This window comes from Lampetra planeri, chromosome 62 (assembly GCF_965212315.1).
Source record: "Lampetra planeri chromosome 62, kcLamPlan1.2.h2, whole genome shotgun sequence".
In the NCBI taxonomy this organism is placed as follows: domain Eukaryota; kingdom Metazoa; phylum Chordata; class Hyperoartia; order Petromyzontiformes; family Petromyzontidae; genus Lampetra; species Lampetra planeri.
In genome coordinates this window covers 1,724,854-1,752,612 of record NC_136168.1, presented here as the reverse complement: position 1 = coordinate 1,752,612, position 27,759 = coordinate 1,724,854, and the positions used below count along the sequence as shown (strand labels likewise).

At 55.0% G+C, this 27,759-nt stretch overlaps 1 protein-coding gene across 1 annotated transcript in view; it reads right to left on the bottom strand.

Annotated features, from left to right (window-relative positions):
• Positions 1–1,781: 1,781 nt before the first annotated feature.
• Positions 1,782–27,759, bottom strand: part of LOC144736645 (electroneutral sodium bicarbonate exchanger 1-like) — a 59,719-nt gene continuing 33,741 nt past the window's right edge. Inside the window, exons 16-25 of the mRNA XM_078619215.1 lie at positions 27,187–27,292; positions 25,256–25,417; positions 15,602–15,715; positions 13,747–13,908; positions 13,032–13,283; positions 12,416–12,484; positions 10,800–10,973; positions 8,124–8,264; positions 7,182–7,276; positions 1,782–1,824 (exon numbers count right to left, since the gene is read on the bottom strand). Coding sequence (XP_078475341.1) covers positions 1,782–1,824; positions 7,182–7,276; positions 8,124–8,264; positions 10,800–10,973; positions 12,416–12,484; positions 13,032–13,283; positions 13,747–13,908; positions 15,602–15,715; positions 25,256–25,417; positions 27,187–27,292 — 1,318 coding nt within the window. The remainder of the gene's footprint in view (positions 1,825–7,181; positions 7,277–8,123; positions 8,265–10,799; positions 10,974–12,415; positions 12,485–13,031; positions 13,284–13,746; positions 13,909–15,601; positions 15,716–25,255; positions 25,418–27,186; positions 27,293–27,759) is intronic.

Genomic DNA, 27,759 nt, shown 5'->3' with positions numbered 1-27,759 from the left:
AATCCCTGTTGACCAAGCTATAGAAGAAACGGTGAACAAAGACACCCAGACAGCTGGAGGGACAAAGGGATTCAGCTTGAAACCAAGAGCCGTGACCAAATATTACCTAACAGCTGAGAACAGAAGCATGTACCTCAGACAGCTGAGAGACCTGATAGGTCAAGGCAGGTCCAAACCGTCCCATCCAGATCTACAGGGTCCAAGCACCAAGAGAGATGAAGCAGATATCCAGTCTCTCATTGGCCTTATAGAGAATAACTGGATCAATCCTATGTCCCCTGATCAGACAGATCTGCTTAGCCTCTCCACTGGCACCATGGCTCCACCTGATGTGACCAGGGATCGCTTGAGAGCTCTTGAGATAGGAGAAGAGGCCTACCAGGTATTCAAGCAAACAAGGTTAGCTGAGGACCCACCATCTCTGAAATTCCACAAGATGACCAAGCAAAGTCTGAAGACATTCTCCAATATCAACACAAAAACAGCACATGGAAAGAAAGCACAGAATGTGGTTCTGAAGGAAGATAGAAACCTGTTCAGCCACATGATCCTGGTGGCTGAAAGTAGGAAGGTGAATATGAAGGATGTCCTTGCCCACCCACTGGGACCACTGCCATGGGCACTGGCAAATGTTGATGGGTTCCTACGAAAAACGAACATGGCTGCACTTGCCAGAGAGCTTGAAAAGAATGTGTCTCCTGCAGAAGACATCCCAACCCCATCTACTTCCATCGTTGATGGGATGAGCCTGCTCCAAACAATGAATGGCAACAACAAAACCTTTGCACAGATGGGCAGTCAGCCTTGACCCAGGTCCTCCACGAAGGGGCACAGAGTGAGATCGATGTTGTTTTTGATGTATAGCATCAAATATGCTGAACGACTGAACCCGGGGTACAGACACCACTCTCCAGCACAAGAACCTTGCAGGGGGACACCACGTCCAGTAGTGGAGAAAATTCCTGTGCAGTCCCTCCAACAAGAACAGTCTCATCAAGTTTCTGGTGGAAGAGTGGAAACTCCCACGATACAGAGAGATGCTGCATGGCAAGGTGTTGTACATGATCTGTGAGGAAACCTGCTACAAATTGACAGAAGCTGAGTGTGAGAAAGTAGCAGAGCTGCACTCTACGCATGAAGAAGCTAACACCCGTCTGCTCCTGCATGCATTGTATGCAGAAAATGTGGGCTCAAAGGCAGTTATCATCACAGCTGAGGACACTGATGTCATGGTGCTTTGTCTTGGCTTCCAGAAGGACATCACCTGTCCCATCTACCAGAAGTATGGGATTCAGAACCGCACGCAGTTTGTCGATATCGGCAAACTGGCAAGGTCACTTGGAGACAGCATCTGTGACAGCCTGATTGGCTTACACGCCTTCACAGGCTGCGACACTGTCAGTGCATTCGCCGGTCGAACGAAGCTGAATGCCCTGATGATGGTGAGAAAGGACACTTCCTGCCAATAGACTTTTAGTTGACTGGGGCAGTCATGGAATGCGAGTGATGAGCTGATCCAGAAAATTGAGCAGTTCACCTGTCGCATGTACGTTGCTAACAGCAGCACTGGTGAGGTGAACGAACTGCGCTACCAGCTCTTCTGCACCAAAAGGGGAGAAGTCGAGTCCGGCCAGCTGCCACCATGTAGAGACTGTCTCTTCACGCATGTTCAACGAGCCAACTATCAGGCAGCAATCTGGAGGTGCTGTCTGCAGGCTAACCCTGTGGTGCCAAGCCCTTATTGAGAATGGATGGACAGACGATGATGGCAAGCTGGCCATTTACTGGCTGCGCTCCCCATCCGCAACAGACGTGGTCTTGGAACTGCTCGCATGCAAGTGTGCGCGTTCATGCACAATGCCAAGCTGCACGTGCCTGTCAAATGGACTGACATGCACAGACACGTGCAGGCTACAGACCTGCAGTAACCAAAAACTAAAGGATGATCCAGAACCTGACTTTGAACTCGGGGAGTCAGATGACGAGATAGACGAGCAGTTTGATGAGTGACACAGAGTGGTGATTCTGATGGTATTACTGTGGTAGTAGTAGTAGCATACATTGATGCACAGTGTGGTGATTTTGGACTTGGTTACCCTTGTTAACACCATCCAAGTACACACAGAGCTTGATAACAATGTAACCGTATTCACATATACTCATCACTAACGATATATATGGGATTACATGCATCATTGACTAAGTATATGCAAATGTCAATGTTTATAATATTCAAGTAGTTCCTTGCCTCACTACGGTATTCCTTATTATCCGGTGTTTTCATTGTGCATGTAAACCAATACAGACCAGTTTGTGACCTAACTGGCTTTGGTCTAGGTAGTGTTTCAGTAATAATGCCCATTTCATCTTTCTGGACGCCTGTCATAGGGTCTGGGTGTATAAAAGTCACGGTAACTACAACTAAGCTGCCACTCCACAAAGGTTATCATGTCAGAATGTGCCCCACACACACGTGGAGGATTACAAAACTCATGACTAGACGTTGCCACCTCAGCTGGTAGCAACAAGATGATTCTTCTGGTCTGGGCCCCATGGACTCGGAGCCATCGTAGGGCGCCGCGGATCGCTGCCGCTCATCCCCAGGTGGGGGTGGCGATCGCGATGGAGACCCCCCCCCGCCCCCTCCCGCCCCCCCGAGTTGTGGCGCTGCCCAACCCACTTCCCCGCGCGTGCCGTGCCCGCCTTGATAGGCGTCATGGTTGTTTTCTGGTTACGTGCATTTCCCCACCCGCACCCCCTCGTTATTTACGTATTCATATATTTGGTTTGTTTCATAAGTGGGGGTTTTGATTCTTGGTGTCGTCTGTGTAAGGGGCCGGCTCATTGATGTGCGGCGTTGTGGGATGTTATTGCATGAATGACGCTCTATAAAATGGCATTATTACTCGCCACATCACTTGCCCCAAGAATCTGTTAAGGCTGTCCTGCGGGGGGGGGGGGTCTTTGACACAATCGATGTAGAGAGAGAGAGCGCGCGCGTGATCGTGTCATTCGGCGCTCACGACAACCACACGGGATGCGTTGTCGCAACGATTGCGACGCGTGCCCGCACGTCACCGCGATCGCTGGCCTCGCGATCCTGCATCGTGGCCTTGCACCCCCCCCCCCGCACTGTGCAGGCAGCGAGGGGTTGGTGGATCGCCAGGTCGCCGTCTCCTGGCTCGCCAGCGTACCGACGGCAGAACGGAAAGTGGGTCAATTTCCATCCGTATTCCATCTGTACGAAGACTGAGTGTCACTACCCCTCGTCGTATGCGTGGGGTTTCTCTGGGCACTTGGGTTACTTCCGACGTGGATATAATCGCTCATTCGTGGAGTTGTGCAAACATCCAAATATAGGGCCACAGAGTGGAATTGTTGGTAGCGCCAGTCCTGGCTGCCCTTCCACTTCCACTCGTCTTTGGTGGCCCACGTCTCTGAATGGAATAAATGTGCGTGTGCTTTTATACATCTTTGAGAAGACTGGTGAACACGGGAACGTGTACCGTCATGGTGCATGGCGAGAGCTGGAATTTAGGAATACCCGATAGCGTGTTGCGGGACGCAGCGCCAACGAAAGACTGCATGGGAGATGGCAGAGTTCGGACTCACGCCCTGGGAACGGGCCGTTGACTCTGAGCGACACAACAACCAAACTCCCACCCCAACCACACTCCCACCCCAACCACACTCCCACCCCAACCTCACTCCCACCCCGGCCTCGCTCCCACCCCAGCCACACCAATCCCACAAGGCCGTAAATCGACCCCCTCCTACCCACATCCTCCAATAGCAACATCGCTACAGAGAAAGCGCTGCATCTTATTGCAAATACATTTCGTGGAAGATAACGGGGAAACACGCAGCAGCAGGTCCGTGTGCGCGTTTCGCGGGCATCACGTTGCGTGCGGAACTTCACGCCGTGGCCTTGCACGCTGCCCGGCAGTCCTGGTCACCTGAGTTTGATACCAGGCTGCGGCACACATTAGCGCTGCCGCTAGCAGGAGGGGGGGGGGCTGAGGTGGGCCTTGTGCCACCAAACATCCCCCCCCCGTTCACTCTTCTTAGTGGCGTATCGCTGCTATAGTGCCCCCCCCCCACACCTGTATGGATATTGAACCTCTTTTGCACCGTACGTAGCCAACCGTGCTAATCGGAGGCACGGTGTGTGTACGTTGAACTTCTCTCGCACCGTACGTAGCCAACCGCGCTAATCGGAGGTGCGGGACCTGCAGCTTTACTGGGCCCCCTAATCCGAGAGGAGCTGCAGTGGGGCCGAACTGATAGCTATTTGGTCATTGCTGCCCGAGCCGAGCCTAGGTACGACTCCACTCGGGAGGGCAGTGGAATCTCACGGCTCACGAGGTCGAGACGGCAACATAATTCACCGCTTTGTTTACAACTTCGCGGTGCCTCGTGTGGGTGAATGCAATGCACTGGGCTCGGGCTTCCTCGTGACAGTCTGAGGACCGCCGTCTCGTACTCGCGTGCACTGCGGCTCTTTGAAATATCGAGGTTTTTTTCCGGAATTCGGAATAAAATGTCAGACCCCCTGGTTGAATTCTCATTTATGAATACGCTCGTTAACCCGGGAAGTCTGAGTCTCAAGTTTTTTCCAGGAGGGTCCTGGCAAGTTCTCCACGTAGTGGGGGAGCGACGTTGCTGTATGTGATTCCAATTTAGTCACTGCAACAACAACAACAACAAATGCCACCATTGGGGATGTTCAGGCCGAAATACCAGTTTGGACTGCATGCCTAATTTCACTTTGGGTGCAAACCAGAGTACCCGGAGAAAACCAGTGCAGAGCTGCATGGCGTGATGGATCGCTGCGATGCATCGTGGAGAGGAGCAGCAGCAGGAGGAGCAGCAGGAGGAGGAGGAGGAGCAGGAAGAGCAGTAGGAGGAGCAGCAGGAGGAGCAGCAGGAGGAGCAGAAGGAGGAGCAGAAGGATGAAGAGGAGGAGCAGCAGGAGAAGGAGGAGCAGCAGGAGGAGCAGCAGGAGGAGCAGCAGGAGGAGCAGCAGGAGGAGGAAGAGGAGCAGCAGGAGAAGGAGGAGCAGCAGGAGGAGGAGCAGCAGGAGGAGGAGCAGCAGGAGGAGCAGCAGGAGGAGGAGGAGCAGCAGGAGGAGCAGCAGGAGGAGCAGCAGGAGGAGGAAGAGGAGCAGCAGGAGAAGGAGGAGCAGCAGGAGGAGGAGCAGCAGGAGGAGCAGCAGGTGGAGCAGCAGGAGGAGCAGCAGGAGGAGGAGGAGCAGCAGGAGTGGGGGGTGAACGGTGAGCGGCGCTCGGTCCCGACTGCCGAGAGAGCGCCGCGTGATGCTGCGGCGAGCGAGCGGCGTCGCTAGAGGCCGGTCTCCGCGTGCCGTGCGGCGGCGGTGACGGCGGCGGTCCCGGGGGCCGCACCGTGCCGAGCCAACGTCCCCTCTGCGCAGGAGTCGCTGCTCCTGCTGCTCCTGCTGCTGCTGATGATGGAGATGATGGTTTTTCATGATGGTGACGATGGTGGTGATGATGGTGATAATGATGGTGATAATGATGGTGATAATGATGGTGATGATCGTAGTGATGGTGGTGATGGTGATAATGGTGGTGATGATGGTGACGATGGTGACGATGATGACGATGATGATGGTGATGATGGTGATAATGGTGGTGATGTTGACGATGGTGATAATAGTGGTAATGATCATGAACGCAAAGAAAAGCCGCATCAAGTTTCAAGTTATTAGCGTGTAACCGGGTGAGAACTCGAGAGAGAGCAGGACGAGTTCGATCTGCACGAGCGACCTGGGCCATCGAAGTAACAGAAACAAAACTGGAAATGAAATAAAGCAGCACAGCGACGAAGCAAGTAGCGATGTGGACAAAAGAACACAAAGCACCCAGAAGAGTGCACGTGAACCGCAGCCAGAGATTTCAACTATCTCGGCCGCCGTCCCTCGCAACGTCTGTCCCGACAGCCTTTTGGTTTCTGGGCACCAGGGTGGCAGCAGTGGCTGCCAATGCTCGCGACTCACAGCAAGAAGGGGTCTGAGTTTGATTTGCCAACTCGCGCGGCTTTCTGCGTGGGGTTTGTACTTTCTCTCTCTCTCTCTATCCCTCTGCCCTGCATGAGTTTCTTCTCCATGTTCTCCGGGGTTCCTCCCGGAGCTAAGAAAACATTGCAGTCGGTATTGGATCAAAACATTTCCTGAAAATGACTCAATTGGCATCACACAGAGCAGCAACATCGGCCCCTGTACTTGCGAACACCTGGCAGGACCCTCCTGAACAAAGGAGTCTTGAGACTCGGTTGAGGCTTTCATGCGTCACTCTTGCAAAGGAAACTTATATCCTGGTCGCTTGAGAGTTCTCACGCTTGCGTACGGACTACGAGAGCTCCGTATCCACGACACGACGTCCAAAAGAAGCCAAACGTAAACAACGTTAGGAAAGGATCCAATCGACAAAAACCAAAATAGGTAAATGTGAATCTGAATAATAAGAATAGGTTTAACCCTTTAAGTTTTGCAGCCAAGAAGGCTGCTGTCTCTGGTGTAGGCCAATCAGTCTCAACGTTAATGCCATCTATTATCAGAGCATGTTTTTTGCATGTTCACCACACGGAGTTGTGGTTAATGCAGCAACGTGATTCCTTGCAAAAGGTTTCTATTTGCTGTTTGAACATCTTAACACTTGTTTTATTGCCAGAGAGAGTAAACACCTATTTTTATTTTTCATTCTTTGATACTGGTAAAACGGTCCCATGCTTTAAATGCTCTGACACGTGCATTATCTTTGTCCTATCCGCCTTTTGGCGTTCTCTGGTCTGACACCGGTGAGACATGGCCATAAAGAAGGCTGCTGTCTCTGGTGTAGGCCAATCGGTTTAAAAGACAACGCATTCACTATTATCAGAGCATGTTTGTTTGCATGTTCACCAAAAGTACCGTTTGGTTAATGCAGACTGATTCCTTGTAAAATGTTTCTCTTTGGTGTTTGAACATCTTAACTCCTCTTGTTTTATTGCCAGAGAGAGTAAACACTTATTCTTATTTTTCATTCTTTGATACTGGCAAAAAAGGTCCCATGATAAATGTGAATCTGCGCACACTAACAGGATTTAGAATATCACCGTCCAATATTGCGACTACTGCCCCGACGTGTACACACATGGGCAGATATCCGGCAAGCCTGTGGTACCTGTCATTTATGTGCTGCTGGTGGACTTGCTGGGATTTCTCTCCGCTCCAGACGTCCGGTGCTATGACCGTCACCCCCACGACCGGCTCAGGAACCTGCCAGAAGCAGCGTCAGGGCGACAAACGCAGTGACGCAGGAGCTCGTAGCATGACCTGTTAAACTTGCTAGAAACTCTTACGAAGAATTATTTTCATTGTTACCAGGTAAGGGCCCACTGAGCTATGTAGCTCTTTTTCAGAAGCGACCTGGCAATCACAAATGACAGCCCAATTAGGCGGTTTATCACGTGGAGATTTATAGCAGCCAAAAACTCTAAACGGGTGAAATCGGGAGGGATAAACCGGAGACCCAGAGAAAAATCCACGCGATCACGGGGAGAATTTTCAAACTCCAAATATACAGGTATCGGGCTCAAGCCAACGACATCCTGTATACCAGGGAAGGTAGTTAACATCTCCTAGCCACCGCAGATTACCGGCGAGGGAGAGAGCGGTCCCTACCATCTACCTTGCATAACCGCGTCTCCTTCCATTCGCTCATACGCACTCCGTTGATCTACACTCTACAGGAATGGCGCGAGACTTTGCCCAGCATAGAAATTGTTCCCACGACGTTGGGGGTGGGGGGGGGGTATGAAGCCTTCTCGAGCGCAATCCCAATAAAGATTAGCCATTTTATTTAATACTTAACATCTCTGACGCTATTCGCTGCGCAACAGTCAACTTTATGTTGCCCGCGATTTCGATTTACTTTGCTCGGTTGCCGCTAGCCGCTGAGGTCACGACGGGTTTCTATCTTCATCCCCGTTTGCTGCTCCGTGTCCCCCCCCCCCGTTCCCGTGTCTGCCGTAACGCGCGCCGATGCCCCCTTTATTGAGGTGCAATGAGTGGCACACAGAATAAAGACCGACCGACCGACTGACCGAGCGATCGATTACCGTACCTTTCCCTTCACCTCCTGGCTTTTTCCGTCGGCCGCTCTGCCGCTCGTGGTGCTCTCCGGCATGAGGTCGTCGATCCAGCCGAGTTCCCGCTTGGAGAAGCAGAGCTCCATGAGCTTGCGCACGAAAACCAGCGCGACCACCTGCGGCGGTGGGGGGGTGCGGTGGGGGGGTACACAGCGCACAGCGGTACGGGGATTGGTAGGGCGCCGTACCGCATGCGTTGCTAATTGGATGTGCGGTGTACGTATGTTGAACTTCCTTCGCACCGTACGTAGCGAACTGTGCTAATCCCTGGTTTACGCGCTTTAGTGTTACGCCCTTTTGGAATAACGTACCGCTTTGTATTTAGATGTTTTTTGACATCGGCGAGATAAATTTCGGAGTAACGCCATCTCCATCGCGACATACGCGCCACCCTAGCCTGGCACCGCGACCCAATGCCACGGTGAGCAGCCAGTGCAGCGTGCTACTGGTAGGAACCTCCCGGTTCCACCAGCCCACAGGGGAGTATTGTGTCCGTCCGTCCGTCGTACATCCAAAAATGGGAGGGGTGGGGCTGGGTGGAGAGGGGAGGATGGGGAGGGGCTGGATGGGGAGGGAGGGGCTGGGTGGGGAATGGGAAGGTGGGGAGGGCTGGGTGGGGAGGGGAGGGTGGGGAGGGGCTGGGTGGGGCGGGTGGGTTAGGGGCTGGGTGGGGAGGGTGGGGAGGGGCTGGGTGGGGAGGGTGGGGCTGGGTGGGGGGTGGGAGGGGTGGGGCTGGTTGGGGAGGGGCTGGTCACCTCGTGGTGCTCTTATAAAACTCAACGTTTAACCTACTCACGCCGGCTTGTGCCCGCCTTCACAGTAGGGTATATTTGTGGAATACACCACGCCGCCGTTGACCCTGGCCATTGACCGAGCAACCCAACGTTCCTACCAGCTCCCTCCGCAAGAAATGTGTTAAGTAGTGTGCTATACTGTGCAGCATCTCGCCGCGTGTACACCGGCGCGCCTCCCTTTTGTCTACACAACGCAACTCTGCCGTGCAGTAAGTCCCCGGGTTGCGGAAGACCCGACTTACGGAAATCCGACTTTACAGAATTGCTCCGATAAATCATGTCAACAAATATTTAAATGTGTGGAAATGTATGCGTTAGTTACGTAAGCGCAAAGTAGTGCAGCGCAGTGAGGTTAAGGATGAATACCGCCGAGCAAGCATTCAGGTAAATGTAAATTTTTGTAGCGTTACGTAATTCTTATTCTTGCGTAGCGTTTCGTAATTGTTTGTTTTCTATCTTTTTTCCCATGTTTCTATTGCTAGTTTCTTCATTTTAAGTTTATTTCATGAGGCATTGGCTGTATGTACTTTATTGAACACAATTAAAATTCGATTGCTTATAATCTCAGCCAACAGCGATCTGAGAAGTCTTGGCCTGCTTTCTGTTAACAATCAATATAAAAATGTTTCGTGGTATTCATAAACAACTGGATACAGTATATGCTTCATTAGTTTAATGATTTGTAGTGTTCGGGTAGATATTCGATTAAATTAGAGAATCATAGGAAGTGCAGAGCGTATACACAGGGAGTGATGGAAAACGCGACGCAGTACAGAGAGAAGACGGTAGGGGAGGCACAACGATTCCCGGCGATGGGATTCTCTCGTTGATTTTGGGGGGAAATTGTTCAGTTTCCGACATACGGAAAATGCGGGTTACAGATCGTTCTCGGGAATTGTAACCCTTCCGTAACCCGGGGACTGCCTGTAGTTACAATTGTAGGGGACTAAATGGAGAAGAATCGTTACACGGAGCTACTTAAGATTTATAAAATGTTAAGAAAGCAAGCGCTGAGAGAAGTTAGAAAGAGAACAGGTGGTGAAGGGATAATCAGGAACACGGGTGGTTGGATGTCTAACATCCGGAGAGGAAGGGCCACAGGTGGTGAAGGGATAATGGATGAGAGAGAGGGGACTGTCGCAAGGGAAGAGGTAGTGAAGTCATAATTAATGAGAGGGTGCTGTAGCAAAGGAACACAGGTAGTGAGGGGATAATTAATTAGAGGATGCTGTAGCGAGAGAACCACAAGTGGTTAAGAATTAAGGGCACAGAGGGAGATACAAAAGGGGAGTGTCGCTGGTAATAGGCCTATTGATATATGCTAGGATAATTTCGGTGATTATGTCTGCGAGTGCCAGTGAAATCCCCAAACCCCCTTCTTTACCATTAGTTCTTATGGGAAAATAACATTTGACATGCGCGATTTTTAAATACGCGCGTTTTTCAGGAACGCATCAATCGCGTATGTCAAGGTGTGCCTGTATGTGTTGAACTTCTTTCACACCATACATAGCCAACCGTGCTAATCGGAGGTGTGGTGTATGTGTGTATGTAGAACTTCTTTCGGACCGTCAAGCATGACATCGTCCAGCATGACATTGGGATCTCTTGTATTTCCATCGATTGCTGTTCCATACCTCCTCATATGGGCACGCACATGTCCAGCGCAACCCTGTTTGGGCATGACATACCTACTTCACATCATCATCACCATCACCACCATCATCATAATTTCTGCCTTGATATTTCACGCCCTCGTTCTATCACTTTGCAGCGGCGGGCCCAGTTCCCGCTATGGGGGAGCGGAGTTGGTGGTGCACCCGCCCCATCACCCCCCCACCACCCCCCCAACCTCACCATGATGGGGAAGATGACGGCGGCGGGGGAGGCCTTGACGGCCCAGAGCAGCGCGAGGCACGCGAGCTGGATGAAGGTGAAGAGGTGCACCTTGCGCAGGGGCACGTGCCGCAGGTAGGCCACGTCCGGCTGGTGCTTGGCCGGCATGCCGTACAGCTTGAGCCGCTCGAAGAACTGCACCGCCGCACGCCACGGCCACTCGAGTTCGATTCCCCGCCCATGGTGCACGAATCTTTTGTGTGCGTGTGTGTGTGCGTGCGTGTGTACCTGCGATGTGTGTGCGTGTGTGTGTGCGTGCGTGCGTGTGCGTGTGTGCGTGCGTGCGTGCGCGTGCGTGCGTGCATGCGTGCGTGTGTGCGTGCGATGTGTGTGTGCGTGTGTGCGTGTGTGCATGCGTGGTGTGTGCGTGCGTGTGTGTGTGCGTGCGTGTGTGTGTGCGTGTGTGTGTGCGATGTGTGTGTGTGCGTACGATGTGTGTGTGCGTGCGTGCGTGTGCGATGTGTGTGTGCGTGTGTGTGCGTGTGTGTGCCTGTATGTGTGTGTGCGTGTGTGCGTGCGTGTCTGTGTGCCTGCGTGCGTGTGTGTGTGTGCGTGCGTGCGTGTGTGTGTGTGTGCGTGCGTGTGTGTGTGTGTGCGTGCGTGTGTGTGTTTGCGTACGTGTGTGTGCGTGTCTGTGTGTGCGTGTGTGTGTGCATGCGTGCACAAAAGTGCTCCGAACCCAGCCATCCGAGTTCAATTCCCCTTTCACGGCCAACACCGGTGACGATTATCTGAAGCGGTCCTGGGCATCCCCTAGGTCGACTCAGCCTCAAATGAGTACCTGGTGTGGTGTGTAAATATCGCCACTGGGGAGACAAAGGCGGCCGTGCGTGGGGTTGGCCACGTCTGTTATTTTTTGTGCGGTGGTGGAAACTTTCCCAACAAATATTTGTCCCAACCCCAACATCAATTCCGCATCTATTGCACTGCGTTGATTGTGTGTCGTTTATGAAATTGAAAACCTGTGCGTGCACGTGGTAGTTTTCATTTGATTTCACAGAGGCACGCGAAGCTCACAGGCAAGTGGGAAGGGCAGCCAGAACTGGACACCGACACTCCCCCAAGCTCTGTGGTCCTATATTGGGGTGCTTGGCCAACTCCCTTAACGAGTGCTCATACACGAGGGAGGTAACCAGAGAACCCGGAGAAACCCCAGGCGAGTGAGAGAGAGGGGGGGGGGTAACACTCGATCCCCGTATAGATGGAACACAGATGGCGACTCGTCAACTTTCTGTACTGCCATCGTGCTCTGGCAAGCCAGTGAGGACACACACAATCCCTCCTCAGTGAGGAGACAAAAGGCTCCCCCCCCCGCTCCCTTGCGTGCCTTGCCGACATTAATAGGTGCTCGTCGACAGCACCTGGACCCGTCTTGTGCCCAGCCACGTGCGGAGGGCCAGAGGGGGTTCACGCGTGTCGTGGCGTCTCGTGTCGTGCCGTGCAGTGCCAGGCCATGCTGTGGCTCTATCATGCCCTGCCGTGCTATGCCGTGCTATGGCGTGCCGTGCCGTTCTGCGCCGTGACGTGACGATGCGGCCGTGGCGCACCGCTGTGCACCACGGGGCGAGCGGCGGTACCTGAATGCCCTGCAGGGAGGAGAGTCCCATGTACATGAAGACGCCGTAGAGCACCGGCATGGGGATGAACTGCGGCAGGGACGTTACACAGGCGCGGCGCGAGCGTCAGCGGTCAGCGAGCGTCACTCTGAGCCCAGAGGGAACCCAGTGAGACCAATCGTCCCAGGAGTTCCTCATTTGCGATTCGTCTCTCCCGGCAGAATTATAACACCGACTCCCATAATGTGTATGCCTTGAACGGTGTGCCCGTCCCCTCAGCTACAGCTCCTCCACACAGACGACGCTTCTTCACTCTCCCTCCCTACTTAACATCTGCAGCTTCGTCTCAGCCCCACCTCCCGGCCCCCATTCACACTCATCTAACCTCCCCCTCCCGCCCTTCTCCCCCATCACCGTTGGGGAGTCAACGAGCCCCCCCCCCCCAACGTACCGCCCACCCGGCCCCCCACTTGTAAAGCCGGGTCGCCATCTCTCGCGTGGTGGGGCGAGGCGGACCGACGGACGCCGCTCCACCCCGTAGAGGCCCCGCTGCGCCAAAACGCTTCGCTGCGGAGAAAGCGAAAAACCTCTCCGGCGAGGGCCTTCCCTGCCGGCGCCTCCGTACGGCGGCGCTCACCTTGAGCACGCTGGTCATGAAGACGGAGCAGCCCATGAGCAGGAAGATGAGCACCCCGGTGAGGCGCTGCTCGCGCACGCCCAGGAAGCGCGGCTGAGCGCCGGGCGCGGCGCTCTCCGACTCGAGGCGCAGGCTGTTGACGTGCGAGATGGAGAGCACCGTGGCCGCCACGAACCACGGCAGGCCCATGACGGAGCACACGGCCAGCATGACGGCCACGCACAGCAGGTCCAGGTGGTAGCCGCAGCCCTTCTGCGCACGCACCGGCAACCCGCCACCACCGCATCCACCACCGCAGCCACCACCAAATCTACCACTCTAGCCACCACTGCAGTCACCAGCACACCCACTGCAGCACCCACCACCGTATCTACCACCGCATCCACCACCGCAGCCGCAGCCACCGCAGCAGCCACCGCAGCCACCACCGCAGCAGCCACCGGAGCCACCACAACCACCACCACAGCCACCAGCGGTGACATGGTCACCCGGCGGAGATTCACACACGGTGGTGATAGTGACTACTACTTTGATTGCGAATTTTTCTCTGTAGAGCGCCCTTCATACCATGATGGGTGAGGCCAACGCACACACAGACACAGACACGCACACAGACACACACACAAAGACGCGCACACACAGGGACGCACGCACACACGCGCTCGTTCACTCGGGGACTGCGGACATTAAACCCACCCGCCATCGACGGCGGTACCTTGAGCTTGTGCTCCTTCCTGTTGATGATGACTGCCGTGATCTGCTGGTCCATGAAGATGAGGATGGTGCAGAGCAGGGCCGGGGCGATCGCCACCAGCGACGACCACCAGGGGTTGGGCCCGATGGGGTCAATGAGCCAGCCTCGGTCGTCTCGAGTCGGCTGCCGGAGTCACAGAACACACACAGGGACGCACGCACACACAGGGACACACACACACAGAGACGGACACACACACAGGGACACACACACACAGGGACGCGCACACACAGGGACGCACGCACACACAGGGACACACACACAGGGACGCACGCACACACAGGGACACACACACAGGGACGCACGCACACACAGGGACACACACACAGGGACACACACACACACAGGTTGCCCCCACCTCTAGGGAACGCTGTGCGTTGTCAACAGCCGGGGGACATCGTGTGCTCCCCCCCTTCCCGTTGTGTCAACTGCGCTCCCTTCATCCTTCTTGGAACAAAGTCGCCGCCGCGAGGGATACTCTTCGCGGGATGATCGCTGGTGGGGACGCGATTCGCACCCCCAGTCACACCCCCAGCCACACCCCCAGCCACAGCCAAATAAAGTTAAAACACGGATTCCTCAAACACTGCGGAAACCTCAAATCCAAACTACCTCTGATAGCGGTGTGGTGGTATGGCTGTGTGGCGGTGTGGTGGTGTGGTGTGGTGGTGTGGTGGTGTGGTGTGGTGGTGTGGTGTGGTGGTGTGGTGTGGTGGTTTGGTGGTGTGGCTGTGTGGTGGTGTGGCTGTGTGGTGGTGTGGTTGTGTGGTGTGGTTGTATAGCGGTGTGGCTGTGTGGTGTGGTGGTTTGGTGGTGTGGCTGTGTAGATGTGTAGTGGTGTGGTGGTGTTGTATAGTGGTGTGGCTGTGTAGATGTGTAGTGGTGTGGTGGTGTTGTATAGTGGTGTGGCTGTGTGGTGTGGTGGTTTAGTGGTGTGGCTGTGTAGATGTGTAGTGGTGTGGTGGTGTTGTATAGTGGTGTGGCTGTGTGGTGGTGTGGCAGTGTGGTGGTGTGATGGTATGGTGTGGTTGTGTGGTGGTGTGATGGTGTGGTGGTGTGATGGTGTGGTGTGGTGGTTTGGTGGTGTGGCGGTGTGGCGGTGTGGTGGTGTGGTGGTATGGTGTGGTTGTGTGGTGGTGTGGTGGTGTGATGGTGTGGTGGTTTGGTGGTGTGGCAGTGTGGCGGTGTGGCGGTGTGGTGGTGTGGTGGTACGGTGTGGTGGTGTGGTGGTATGGTGTGGTTTTGTGGTGGTGTGATGGTGTGGTGGTGTGGTTGTGTGGTGGTGTGATGGTGTGGTGTGGTGGTTTGGTGGGGTGGCAGTGTGGCAGTGTGGCGGTGCGGTGGGGGTGCGGTGTGGCTGGTAGTGGTGTGGTGGTGTGGCGGTGTGGCGGTGTTGCGGTGTGGCTGAGTAGTGGTGTGGCTGTGTAGTGGTGGTGTGGCGGTGTGGCGGTGTTGCGGTGTGGCTGAGTAGTGGTGTGGCTGTGTAGTGGTGGTGTGGCGGTGTGGCGGTGTTGCGGTGTGGCTGAGTAGTGGTGTGGCTGTGTAGTGGTGGTGTGGCGGTGTGGCGGTGTTGCGGTGTGGCTGATAATGGTGTGGCTGTGTGTAGTGGTGTGGCGGTGTTGCAGTGTGGCGGTGTTGCGGCGTGGCTGGTAGTGGTGTGGTGGTGTGGCAGTGTAGTGGTGATGTGGCGGTGTTGCGGTGTGGCTGGTAGTGGTGTGGCTGTGTAGTGGTGGTGTGGCGGTGTTGCGGTGTTGCGGTGTGGCTGATAGTGGTGTGGCAGTGTGGTGGTGTTGCGGTGATGCGGTGTGGCTGCCACCTTGAAGGCGCTGGGCACGTGGAGCTTGGCGGTGGGGATGCCCAGCATGGCGTCCACCAGCACCATGCTCACGATGGTGAGGAACACCGCAAAGTCGCTCACCACGGCACGTACCTACCCCGCCGAGACGCACGGGCACCACGCTCACCCCCGCTCACCCCCACTCACCCGCACTCACCCGCACTCACTCGACACGCTCATCACCCGCATGTCACCCCCACTCAATGCGCTCATCGTCCCCTTCCGCACACACAACACTCACCACGCGCCCCTCACCGACACTCGCCACTCTTCCCACAAAGGCCATCGTCTCCCTGGGGGTCAATAAAACAAGTGCCACTGAGTGGAGAAGTCGACAGTGGTTGTCCTATGGTTAGACTCGTCCCTGTCATAGAAACGTGGAATTTACACCACTGGCTCAGGGCTGTCAATGGAAGATGAACACCGATTCATACTCTTAGTTCTTTCGGTAAAGTCACGTAGGTAAATAATGAAATCAAAATTTTTTACCTACGTGACTTTACCGAAAGAACTAAGAGTATGAATCCTTGCAGTCACGAAAGCTTCAAATCTAGAATGAACACCGATGCTTCACTGCTGCTGATTTGAGCAGCAAATCACTCTGGCTTTGCAGCGTGGCCCGGGTAGGTGTCTGTGAAGTATTGGAAAATGACGGCAGGAAACTCCTTGACGGGAACACACTTCTTTTATTAAATCTTGACTTGTAACAATACAACGCGTGGCCTCTCTTCTTCACAATGCGCTTCTCTTGACTCTGGATTCTGTGCTGCCGGCTCTCTGTGCCTCGTGTAGACTCCGCGCCTCGGCTACACTCCTCTCTCGCCTCGTGTAGACTCTGCGCCTCTGCTACACTCTCCACTCGCCTCGTGTAGACTTTGCATCTCTCTCTCTGGCTACACCGTATGCATACTCGGCTCGTGTAGACCTTTCTCTCTCGCTGGCTACACCGTATGCATACTCGGCTCGTGTAGACCGTTCTCTCTCGCTGGCTACACACTATACATTACTCAGCTCGTGTAGACCGTTCTCTCTCGCTGGCTACACACTATACATTACTCAGCTCGTGTAGACCGTTCTCTCTCGCTGGCTACACACTATACATTACTCAGCTCGTGTAGACCGTTCTCTCTCGCTGGCTACACACTATACATTACTCAGCTCGTGTAGACCGTTCTCTCTCGCTGGCTACACACTTATACCTTACTCTCCTCTACTCTCCATTACTCTCCTCTCCTCTCCATTACTCTCCTCTCCGGGCTCTATCTCTGCACCTTCGTCTTCATTCTTAGATGGTTCCACTTCTGCCCCTGCTCCTCTGTGCATCACCTTATATACCCCTTCTTCCCGGGAGACGGAGCGGATGCGGACCTCAACGTCGGCACCGCTCCTCAGTTACCCAATCCCCACGCGCTATCCCTACGATCCGGTTCCGCTCAGCGCGTGTTTCCACTCCCCGACCAATCACACCGCGCTGCTACCCGATCACTCCCTCTGGGCGCGTCACCGGCACACAGCCAATCAGCAGCACTACCCCCACCCGCGCACTGACGCCTGCTCCTCCCCGTCAGCGCGCGTCACCACACACACACCCGTACATACGCGCTGGCACACGACATATACACCCAGCGCGTATCACCACTACATCACCCCCTCCCACATAGCTCGCAGCCGGCCCGGCTGCTAACAACAACCAACCGCGACGATAAAACGACAACCAACAAAAAAAAACCCCGTAACCCCCCGAGTGTGCCCCGTAACATAACACAACAACAACAACAAGAATAACTATGTACAGATTGACAATGAACCCGAAAAGTCAACAATAACACGATACGAGCAAATTCGAAACGAACGCGCCCCACGTCCCTGCGACTACACGCAGTGACGAGGCGCTCCAACTGCCCCGACTCCTCACGAGGCAGGTCATGCAAAGTAGCACGACCTGGCGCGAGTCCGTCTGGCTGGTCCATCGTATGGGGCGGGACACTGACGACCGTCCGGCGGTTCCGGCTGCTCCAGACGGCGCGGAACGGGCCTGAAAGGGCCGGCCCCGCCGCGGAGATCCGGCCGCCGGTGATCGGCAGCTGTCAGTTCCGAGACACCTGGGAGCAGATCAGGCGAAAATACGTGTGGATCAGGCAGAGACATTTCCCCCTCTGGGTCGCCGGTCACGTCACACGCCCGGCCATCACGACACAAGGGGAGGCCATATGGAGGCGAGAACGGTTTCAGTCGGGAGGGGTGAACGTACCACCGGCGCTTTCCCCACTTTATCTGAACGCACTGGGGCCGTGCAACGCGCACGACCTCCACGGGTCCCCTCCACGGTCTCAACAATTTAGGCGACGTAGCCAAGGGTGCCTGAGGGCAATGCAGCCAGGCCCTGTCACCTGGTTTCCATTCGTGCATGGACACCTTCCGTGCCCGCAACCGTTCATTAGCAATTTGGCGAGCCCGCGAATTAAGCCGCGCGGCCTCCCTCGCCTCTGTCAGCTTGTGAATATTAAACTTAATATGTTCTGCCAAATTAGAATTAGTTCGTGGAGCGGACAGGCCAAGTTGCGTTTCTATTGGCGGGTCAGCTTCCCGACCGTACATCAAATAGAATGGGGAAAACCCCGTAGCTGCATGGGGGGCCATTCTATACGCGGCAAGGACTCCCGGGACCTGCAGGTCCCAATCTACATGTGCCTCGCACACCTGCTGGCACAGCATGGAAGTCAAGGTTTTGTGGAGTCTCTCCACCATCCCGTCAGTCTGCGGGTGGTACGGGGAGGTACGCACCTTCTTGGTACCCAACAGATCGCACACCTCTTGCAACAATTTACTCGAAAAATTTTTACCCTGGTCGGTCAGCAGGCGTTCGGGAGCCCCCTTGTCCAGGACATAGCCCTGGACGAAGGCATCCGTCACAGCCGCTGCCGACTGGTTAGCGAGAGGCCACGCCATAGGCCATCGGGTAAAGTATTCGACCCCCACTAACAAATATTTATTCCCTCTCGGCGTGACTGGGAAGGGCCCCAAAATATCGAGTGCAACGAGCTCGTTGGTACGCGAGACCTGAATAGATTGCAGCGGTGGATTAGCTGCCACGGCCGGTGGTTTACGCCTGGCGCACTCAACGCACCCCTTCAGAATATGCACCACATCACTTCCCATTCCCGGCCAGTAATAGTCACGCTGAAGCAGGGCAAGCGTCTTGTTAACTCCCAAGTGCAAGAGGCGTTCGTGTGCCGCCAAGACAACCCTCCCCCTCACAGCGGAAGGCACCACGAGTGCGTTCCGCCGGGACAAACTGTCCCATTTCAATAACACGCCCCGCTCAAGTACATAGGAGCCGGTACGCTCCTGGTCCCCCTCGGGACCCCCAACCTTGCGGCGCAATGCTAGCAGCGAGCTGTCCGCCATCTGGAGGCGGCCCCATTCGCTGAGCGACAGCGAGAGCAGCGAGTCCCGACCCTGAGAGGCAGTGGAATCATCCCCGATCGGTGCGCCCGCTGTCGCAGCCAGTGCCCCCATCTCCCCCGCAAGCGTCGGTTTACAGCGCGCCGATCCCGACAAACACGCGCATTCATCACAAGGCAACAACCGCGACAAGCAATCGGCATTCGTGTGTCGCAACCCCTTACGGTACGTAGTCGTAAACTGATAGTCCTGAAGGACTTCCAACCAACGCGACAACTGGCCCGAGGGCTGGGCGACCCTCAATGAATACTGTAGCGCCGCGTGGTCCGTTCTGACTGTAAAGTGACGACCATAAAGATATGGCCTAAACTGCTGCACAAAAAAAACAATGGCAAGCAGCTCGCGACGGGTGACACAGTAGCGCTGCTCCGCCGGAGACAACACCCTACTACCGTAGGCGACAACTCTTTCGACACCCCCAACGACTTGGGATAGCACCCCCCCAATGCCCGTGTTGCTAGCATCCGTGTCCAGCAAAAAGGGACTGGCAAAATCGGGATAACACAAGGGTGGGGCACCCACCAAGGCGTCCCGGAGGGAGCGAAACGCGGCCTCCTCCTCCGGTCCCCATTTGAACTTCACTCCCTTCGCCGTTAGAGCGTGCAAGGGTTTTGCAATAGTGGCGAAGTGCTCAACGAACCGCCGATAATAAGAAGCAAACCCGATGAAACTACGCACGTCGGAAACGGACGTAGGTGTCGGCCACGAACCGACACAATCCGTCTTCGCGGGATCGGTGGAGATCCCCGAAGAATCGACAATGTGACCCAAGTATCTAACGGACCTACGAAGGAGGTGACATTTGGCCGGTTTAAATTTCAACTTAGCCGATCGCATTCGCAAGAACACCCCTCTCAATCGCCGGAGGTGTTCCTCAAACGTTTTACTGAAAACAATGACATCGTCCATATAAATCAAGCATGTATCCCACTGCAAGCCCGACAAAACCAGCTCCATAAGTCGCTGAAACGTCGCTGGAGAGGAGTGAAGTCCCATGGGTAACCGGTTAAACTGGAACAGCCCCCCTGGAGTCCGAAATGCTGTCTTAGGTTTCGACTCTTCGTCGAGCGGCAACTGCCAAAACCCCGATAACAAATCAAGAGTCGAAAAATATCGCGCACCAGACAATGCATCGAGGGACTCATCCATCCTGGGGAGCGGATACGCGTCAGCCACAGAGATCTTATTCAGGCGACGGAAATCAACGCAGAATCGCAGGGACCCGTCCTGCTTCTTAACCAGCACAATAGGCGCTCCCCACGGGCTAGAGGAGGGCGAAATAATATCGGCTTCTAGCATATCGTTAACAGCCGACTGAACATGTTCCTTCTCCACGGGACTCAGTCGGAAGGGATTTAGCCTGACCGGCGCCGCATCGCCCGTTTCAATGTGATGGTGCAACAAATCCGTGCACCCAATGTCATACTTATGTTTACTGAATACATCAGAGAATTCAATGAGCAACTCGCGCAGCGCACCCAACTGCGCCGCCGACAAATCGTCCGAGGCGGCACATAACGAATGGACCCACTCAAGGTCTTCCCTTGGCTCAACGTTCCGCGCGGGGCTCGAGCCCACCTGCGCAACCAACCCATCATCCCCAGGGACCTGCGCCGCGTGAGCCAGCACGGTGCCCTGCGGAATGACAGCTGGTCGCGACCCCGCGTTCAAAACCATCACAAACGGATCCCTGTCAGCCCGCACCAAAGTGTGAGCCACCGATAAATCAAGACCCCCGACAGCCTTGTTAGAAGGACCCAAAAGCATACTCTGTCCCGAAGCCTCCCTCACCCATGGTTTCCGCAACCGGAGGGGAATCAACATCTGTGAACCCGGGGGCACTTGCACTGTCTGCGTCGCCACCGCTTGTATCATAGCGCACGCCGTCCGAATGTCAGTAGGGCCCGTCAAAAATGAAATCCGGCGACCCGATGGCAGTTCAATGCATCGTTGATCGATAAGAATTTTAATGGGCATTTTAGCCAAAAAGTCAGTGCCCAAAAGACACGGAACTGCCAAAGAAGACGAAACGAAAACGGGTCCCGACAATTTGATATCTCCAATGCAAATGGACGCCCTAACCTGACCGATAATGCCCAACGATCCCCCATTAGCGGCGTAAAATGGCACATCCACTGGAAGCAGCGGACGACATTGGACCGGAAGAATATTATAAATGAGGTCCGATATAATAGTTGCCGATGCCCCCGTGTCCACTAACACCCTAATCTCAACCCCATCAATAGATCCCGTAACAACGGACGAACCCGCCGAAGCAGCCACAATTCTATGCCCCAATTCCGCCCATTCAATGTCTCCCTGGTCCCGGCCGAACCCCCCTCGCCGAACCGAATCCCCGAACCTTAACCGGCCCTCCTCCGCCGCAACGCGGCGTCCCATGTGTGCCGAATAAACAGGCCGAGCGTGTGAGGTGCCGCGACTTGCCGGGGATTGTAGAGATGACTTGGGCTCTCGGTCGTCGTCCAGCCGAGCTCCCATGGCGCGCTGCCGCGGAGCGCGGCACCCGGACGCCACGTGGCCCCGGAGGCCGCAGTTATAGCACGTGACGAGGGTCGGAGTAGATCTTGGTTGCTCCGACTTTCGGCCCGATCGCAGAGGCGACCGGGCCCCCGGCCTCCAGTCCCCTGGTCGTCCCGTGGCGAACGCCTCCTCTCGTGGGCTGACGACTTGGGGTTCGGCGACCACCAAACCCGGGGCTGCGACGACAGCAGCGTTGCAACCAACGCCTTGCTTCCGTTGCAGGGCCTCGTGCGCTTGAATACTCGTGGCGACTCTCAAAGAAGAAATATCAATCTCGTCAGCTGTGTTGATAGGGACCCCCAGGTCCTGCGCCAACTTGAGCAGCTGCTCCAAAACCATCGCGTCTTGGCCCTCCTCGTCCATCCGAGGGAACGCAGCATCAGCAAGAGCCAGCAACGCCGTGCGATAGGCCAGCGCGGTCTCCGTGGCCGCTTTCCGTCTTGCGTAGAACTGATGGCGGCACGTAGAGGGAGGCCCGTAGACCCTGGCCAACAAACCCAGCGCATCCTTCAGCGTGGAGCGGTCCGACTTCCGTGCAGCCCTGAAGGCCGCGAGCGCATCGTCGTCCAGCATGGCGGGCAATGCCCGCAGCGCCGTAGCATCGGACCACGCTGACATCTCTTGATGCGCCAAAAACCTTCGCTGAAATTGGCCCCAGTCTCCGCCTTCCGCCTTGAAGGCTGACAACGTGGGCAGGCGCTGCTGAAAAATGAAGTCATCCGCCTCGTGGTTCCTCTCCGCCTGTCCGTCGGTGTCTAAGATGGCGGCTCCAGCAGCAGACGTAAGATGGCGGACCCCCTCGCGCGCTGATGACGTCGATGCGCGCGCTTGGGAACCCACCACCACGTGGCGCTCGCCGTTCCCGCCAAAAGTAGGCCCAGGCGCAATGGCGGGAATCCCCCATTCGTTTTGGCGGGAATCTGCGGGGCGACCTTGTAAAATGTCCCCCACCGTCCCCGCTCCTCCCGACGAGCTGATCTCCGCCAAGATGGACGCGGCGGCGAGCAGCAGCTCCGCCAGTCGGGAGTGCGCCTCACGAAGCCCGGCGTCTGTCCCCGGTCGCTCGGCCGGCGCCGTCGACGGACCCTGCAGCGTGGGCAAGTCCTCTTCCTCACCCCCCGCCACCAGCGGCCCCGAGTCGTCCAGGTCTTCCTCGCGGTCAATCCCGTGGGTCCTACGGGTCTTCCTCGTCTCCATACTTGGAAGCCCGTTTCACTTCTGACGCCAGATGAAGTATTGGAAAATGACGGCAGGAAACTCCTTGACGGGAACACACTTCTTTTATTAAATCTTGACTTGTAACAATACAACGCGTGGCCTCTCTTCTTCACAATGCGCTTCTCTTGACTCTGGATTCTGTGCTGCCGGCTCTCTGTGCCTCGTGTAGACTCCGCGCCTCGGCTACACTCCTCTCTCGCCTCGTGTAGACTCTGCGCCTCTGCTACACTCTCCACTCGCCTCGTGTAGACTTTGCATCTCTCTCTCTGGCTACACCGTATGCATACTCGGCTCGTGTAGACCTTTCTCTCTCGCTGGCTACACCGTATGCATACTCGGCTCGTGTAGACCGTTCTCTCTCGCTGGCTACACACTATACATTACTCAGCTCGTGTAGACCGTTCTCTCTCGCTGGCTACACACTATACATTACTCAGCTCGTGTAGACCGTTCTCTCTCGCTGGCTACACACTATACATTACTCAGCTCGTGTAGACCGTTCTCTCTCGCTGGCTACACACTATACATTACTCAGCTCGTGTAGACCGTTCTCTCTCGCTGGCTACACACTTATACCTTACTCTCCTCTACTCTCCATTACTCTCCTCTCCTCTCCATTACTCTCCTCTCCGGGCTCTATCTCTGCACCTTCGTCTTCATTCTTAGATGGTTCCACTTCTGCCCCTGCTCCTCTGTGCATCACCTTATATACCCCTTCTTCCCGGGAGACGGAGCGGATGCGGACCTCAACGTCGGCACCGCTCCTCAGTTACCCAATCCCCACGCGCTATCCCTACGATCCGGTTCCGCTCAGCGCGTGTTTCCACTCCCCGACCAATCACACCGCGCTGCTACCCGATCACTCCCTCTGGGCGCGTCACCGGCACACAGCCAATCAGCAGCACTACCCCCACCCGCGCACTGACGCCTGCTCCTCCCCGTCAGCGCGCGTCACCACACACACACCCGTACATACGCGCTGGCACACGACATATACACCCAGCGCGTATCACCACTACATCTGTGTAGGTGTCTGTGTAGGTGCCGGTGTAGGTATCTGTGTAGGTATCTGTGTAGGTGTCTGTGTAGGTGTCTGTGTAGGTGTCTGTGGGTGTCTGTGTAGGTGTCTGTGTAGGTGTCTGTGTGGGTGTCTGTGTGGGTGTCTGTGTAGGTGTCTGTGTAGGTGTCTGTGTAGGTGTCTGTGTGGGTGTCTGTGTAGGTGTCTGTGTGTGTGTCTGTGTGGGTGTCTGTGTGGGTGTCTGTGTGGGTGTCTGTGTAGGTGTCTGTGTAGGTGTCTGTGTAGGTGTCTGTGTGTGTGTCTGTGTAGGTGTCTGTGTGGGTGTCTGTGTGGGTGTCTGTGTAGGTGTCTGTGTAGGTGCCTTTGCAGATGTCTGTGTAGGTGTCTGTGTAGGTGTCTGTGTGGGTGTCTGTGTAGGTGTCTGTGTAGGTGTCTGTGTGGGTGTCTGTGAGGGTGTCTGTGTATGTGTCTGTGTAGGTGTCTGTGTAGGTGTCTGTGTGGGTGTCTGTGTAGGTGTCTGTGTGGGTGTCTGTGTAAGTGTCTGTGTGGGTGTCTGTGTAGGTGTCTGTGTAGGTGCCTGTGTAGGTGTCTGTGTAGGTGTCTGTGCAGGTGTCTGTGTGGGTGTCTGTGTAGGTGTCTGTGTGGGTGTCTGTGTAGGTGTCTGTGTAGGTGTCTGTGTGGGTGTCTGTGTAGGTGTCTTCGCCGGTTGGAAACATTTAGGCTGGCCTGCCTACGATCCATCCTGGGTTTAACCAGGCTGGATTGTGTGAGGAGCTCACAAGTCCTTGAAAGATCTGGGCAAAGTCCCATCAGTGAGCTCCTCCGGCAGGCAAGGCTGCGTTGGCTGGGTCATGTAGCCCGCATGCCCAGCCACCGCATGCCTAAACAGCTTTTGTTCGGCCGGATCGAGGGGGCTAAACGGGCGCGGCACGGGCTAGAGAAGAGATGGAGTGATGTGGTACAGGAGGACGTGGAGCTGAGTGGACTTGCCGATGACTGGTACCAGCGGTGTCAAGATCGGCCTCAGTGGAGGAGGCTCGTGAAGGACGCTATTGGGCAGTTGGAGGCAGTCGCCCTCCAACAACAACGGAGGGCGGAGGAGCGACGCTCACAACAACGAGCGGAGTGCCGGGTGGCTAAAGCACAGCAAGTTGGTACAGTAGGGGGCACAGGTGGTGCATCAGCCAGTCATCTCGGTCATCTCGGTCAGTCGACCCGTGGCACCTGGGTCTGCCCCGTGACCTCCTGCCAGCGGGCGTTCGACACTTCACGTGGCCTCAAGGTGCACATGGCCTGGCACAAGCGTCGTGGTGACGTCACCGCCACTTAGTGGCGAATGGCGGTTGTTGTTGTTGTGTGTGTCTGTGCAGGTGCCCGTGCAGGTGTCTGGCCTTGGTGGGGAGGTATCTCATGGTCTTGAAGCGCCTGAGGAAGGTGGACAAGAGCAGGGTGGAGAAGAAGAGGAGCACGGAGCAGAGCAGCACGTCCGGCACGTAGGGGCCGCCGGGGCCACACGCCGCTCCCACGAACCCCCCGCCCAGGCGCAAGCATTCCTGCACGCACACACACACACACAGAGATACACACAGATACACGCACACAGATGATACACACGCACAGAGATACACGCACTCACGCACACAGAGATACACACACACATACAGATGCACTCACGCACACATACATTCACACACACACAGACACACTCACGCACACAGATATATACACACGCAGATACACACAAAGATACACACACACCAAGGCCGTAGCCATGGAGTCAACAATGGGGGGACCAAATCTTCCTGGGTGTCTGGGGGTCCCAACCCAGAAAAATATATACATTTGAAAATTAATTTCCTGCCTAAAATATAAAAAAATCACAAACACATGGGACGGACTTTTGTTTACAATAATGTCGAATAGTGTATTGTATTACATTGCTCTGTTTTTACTTTTTTTACCATTTCTTGTTTCCTTGTATGTAATGACAGAGATTATGGATTAATAAAGTACAGCCATAACCACAATCATATAAACAGAAATTTACGCATTGATTTATATGAAGACAAGTCCAGATATTGTGGCCAAGGTTTAGCAAATTGTTGTTTTTATTTACAAAGCATAGCAATGTTTTTTATAGCAATATATTGGGGGGGGGACATTTTGAGCATATTTGAATATTGGGGGGATGTGTGTCCCCCAATATATATTATAATTACGGCCTTGACACACACAGACACACACAGATACACGCACACAGATACAAATACAAAATCACCCGTATAGCTTGAACAGACTGTTGGGGCAAGTGCTGTTAGCGAGTAGCACCTATGAAGGCCGGCATGGCACACGAGGAGGTGGGTGGCCAGCACCACGCCCGACCACCTTTGTCTCCTCAGGACTAATGTGTTAACACACCACAACATGTATTCATTTAATGCCGAGTCAACCTAGGGGAGGCCCAGGATCGATTCCATTATTAGCTGTGAGCACATAAAAAAATCGAATTTGGGTCACAATAGGTTCATAAAACCCCATTTGAAAACCGATTACTTCAGACTGCCTTCTTTATTGTATTAGTATCATGATTGTGATAGCCTCAAGACTCTTTACCACGAGGGTCCTGCCAAGTTTTTCGCAGGAGGAGCCGATGATGCTGCGTGTGATCCCAATAGAGCCATTTGCAGGTATAAGAATATAAGAATAGGTTTTACCCTTTCTGGCAATGAAACAGGCGTTAAGATGACAAAACACCAAACTGAAACCTTTTGCAGGTAGTTATTCAGCACTGGGATGTGTTTGACCAATGCCATATATACATTGTACGTTTAATCTTTCTTGTTGTTTTAAACTTGCAGGGGTGGGGAACGTCCGGCCCACGGGCCGTATAAGGCCCACAAAATCATTTAGTGTGGGCCCTGCCAAGGCAACCGCAGGCGGGACTCGAAACTCAATAAATCTCGGAGCAAACCTTGAAAAGCAGTTGCGAGTAGCAACATCATCAATACCAGCTCACATCACACGCCTCGCCAAAGAGAAGCAGTTCCAGCCATCACATTAGGGGTGAGTTATTAAATGTTTGACCAAATATAACAGGCTAATTTTTAAGTTGATCATTTTGTATGGCCCGGGAATGATGTTATAAATATACAAATGATCCTTGGCAGAAAAAAGGTTCCCCACCTCCCTGGTCTAAAGCTATGAGAGGAAGCCCAATCCCCACCCCCGAAGGAAACCCATGCGGAGCGCTGGCGCTGCGCACGTTGAGTGCGGTGAAAATTGTTTGCGTGGCCGTGACGTCCACGGCACGGTGCCGGCTCACGCTGACGGTGAGGTTCCCCCAGGGAATGGCGCTCCCCGTCAGGTTGTGGCGCTCCCACAGGCGCAGCGTCTCGTTGCTGGGTTCCGCGGGAGCCACGCACGCGCACCTGCAGCACGTGCCGCACGCAGCAAACATTCAGCACACGCAGCAGCGCACCTGCAGCGCACGCACTGCACAGCACACCTGCAGCACACAACGCACCTACAGCACACGCAGCACACCTGCAGCGCACGCACTGCACAGCACACCTGCAGCACACAGCGCACCTACAGCACACGCAGCACACCTGCAGCGCACGCACACCACGTAGTGCATGCATTGCACAGCACACCTGCAGCACACATGCATCACACAACTCACCTACAGCACACGCAGCACACCTGCAGCACACACACCACGCAGCGCATGCATTGCAAAGAGCACCTGCGGCACACACACCGTAGAACGCGCGCGCGTGCCGCGTGCACACACGGCGGGGAGCGAGGCAGGGCCGCCCCACGCTGGTCACGCGTCCTCCAACGGTGTCGTTCCGCCGCTCAGCTGGGGAGCATTGGACGGGGGCAGTGGGAAAAT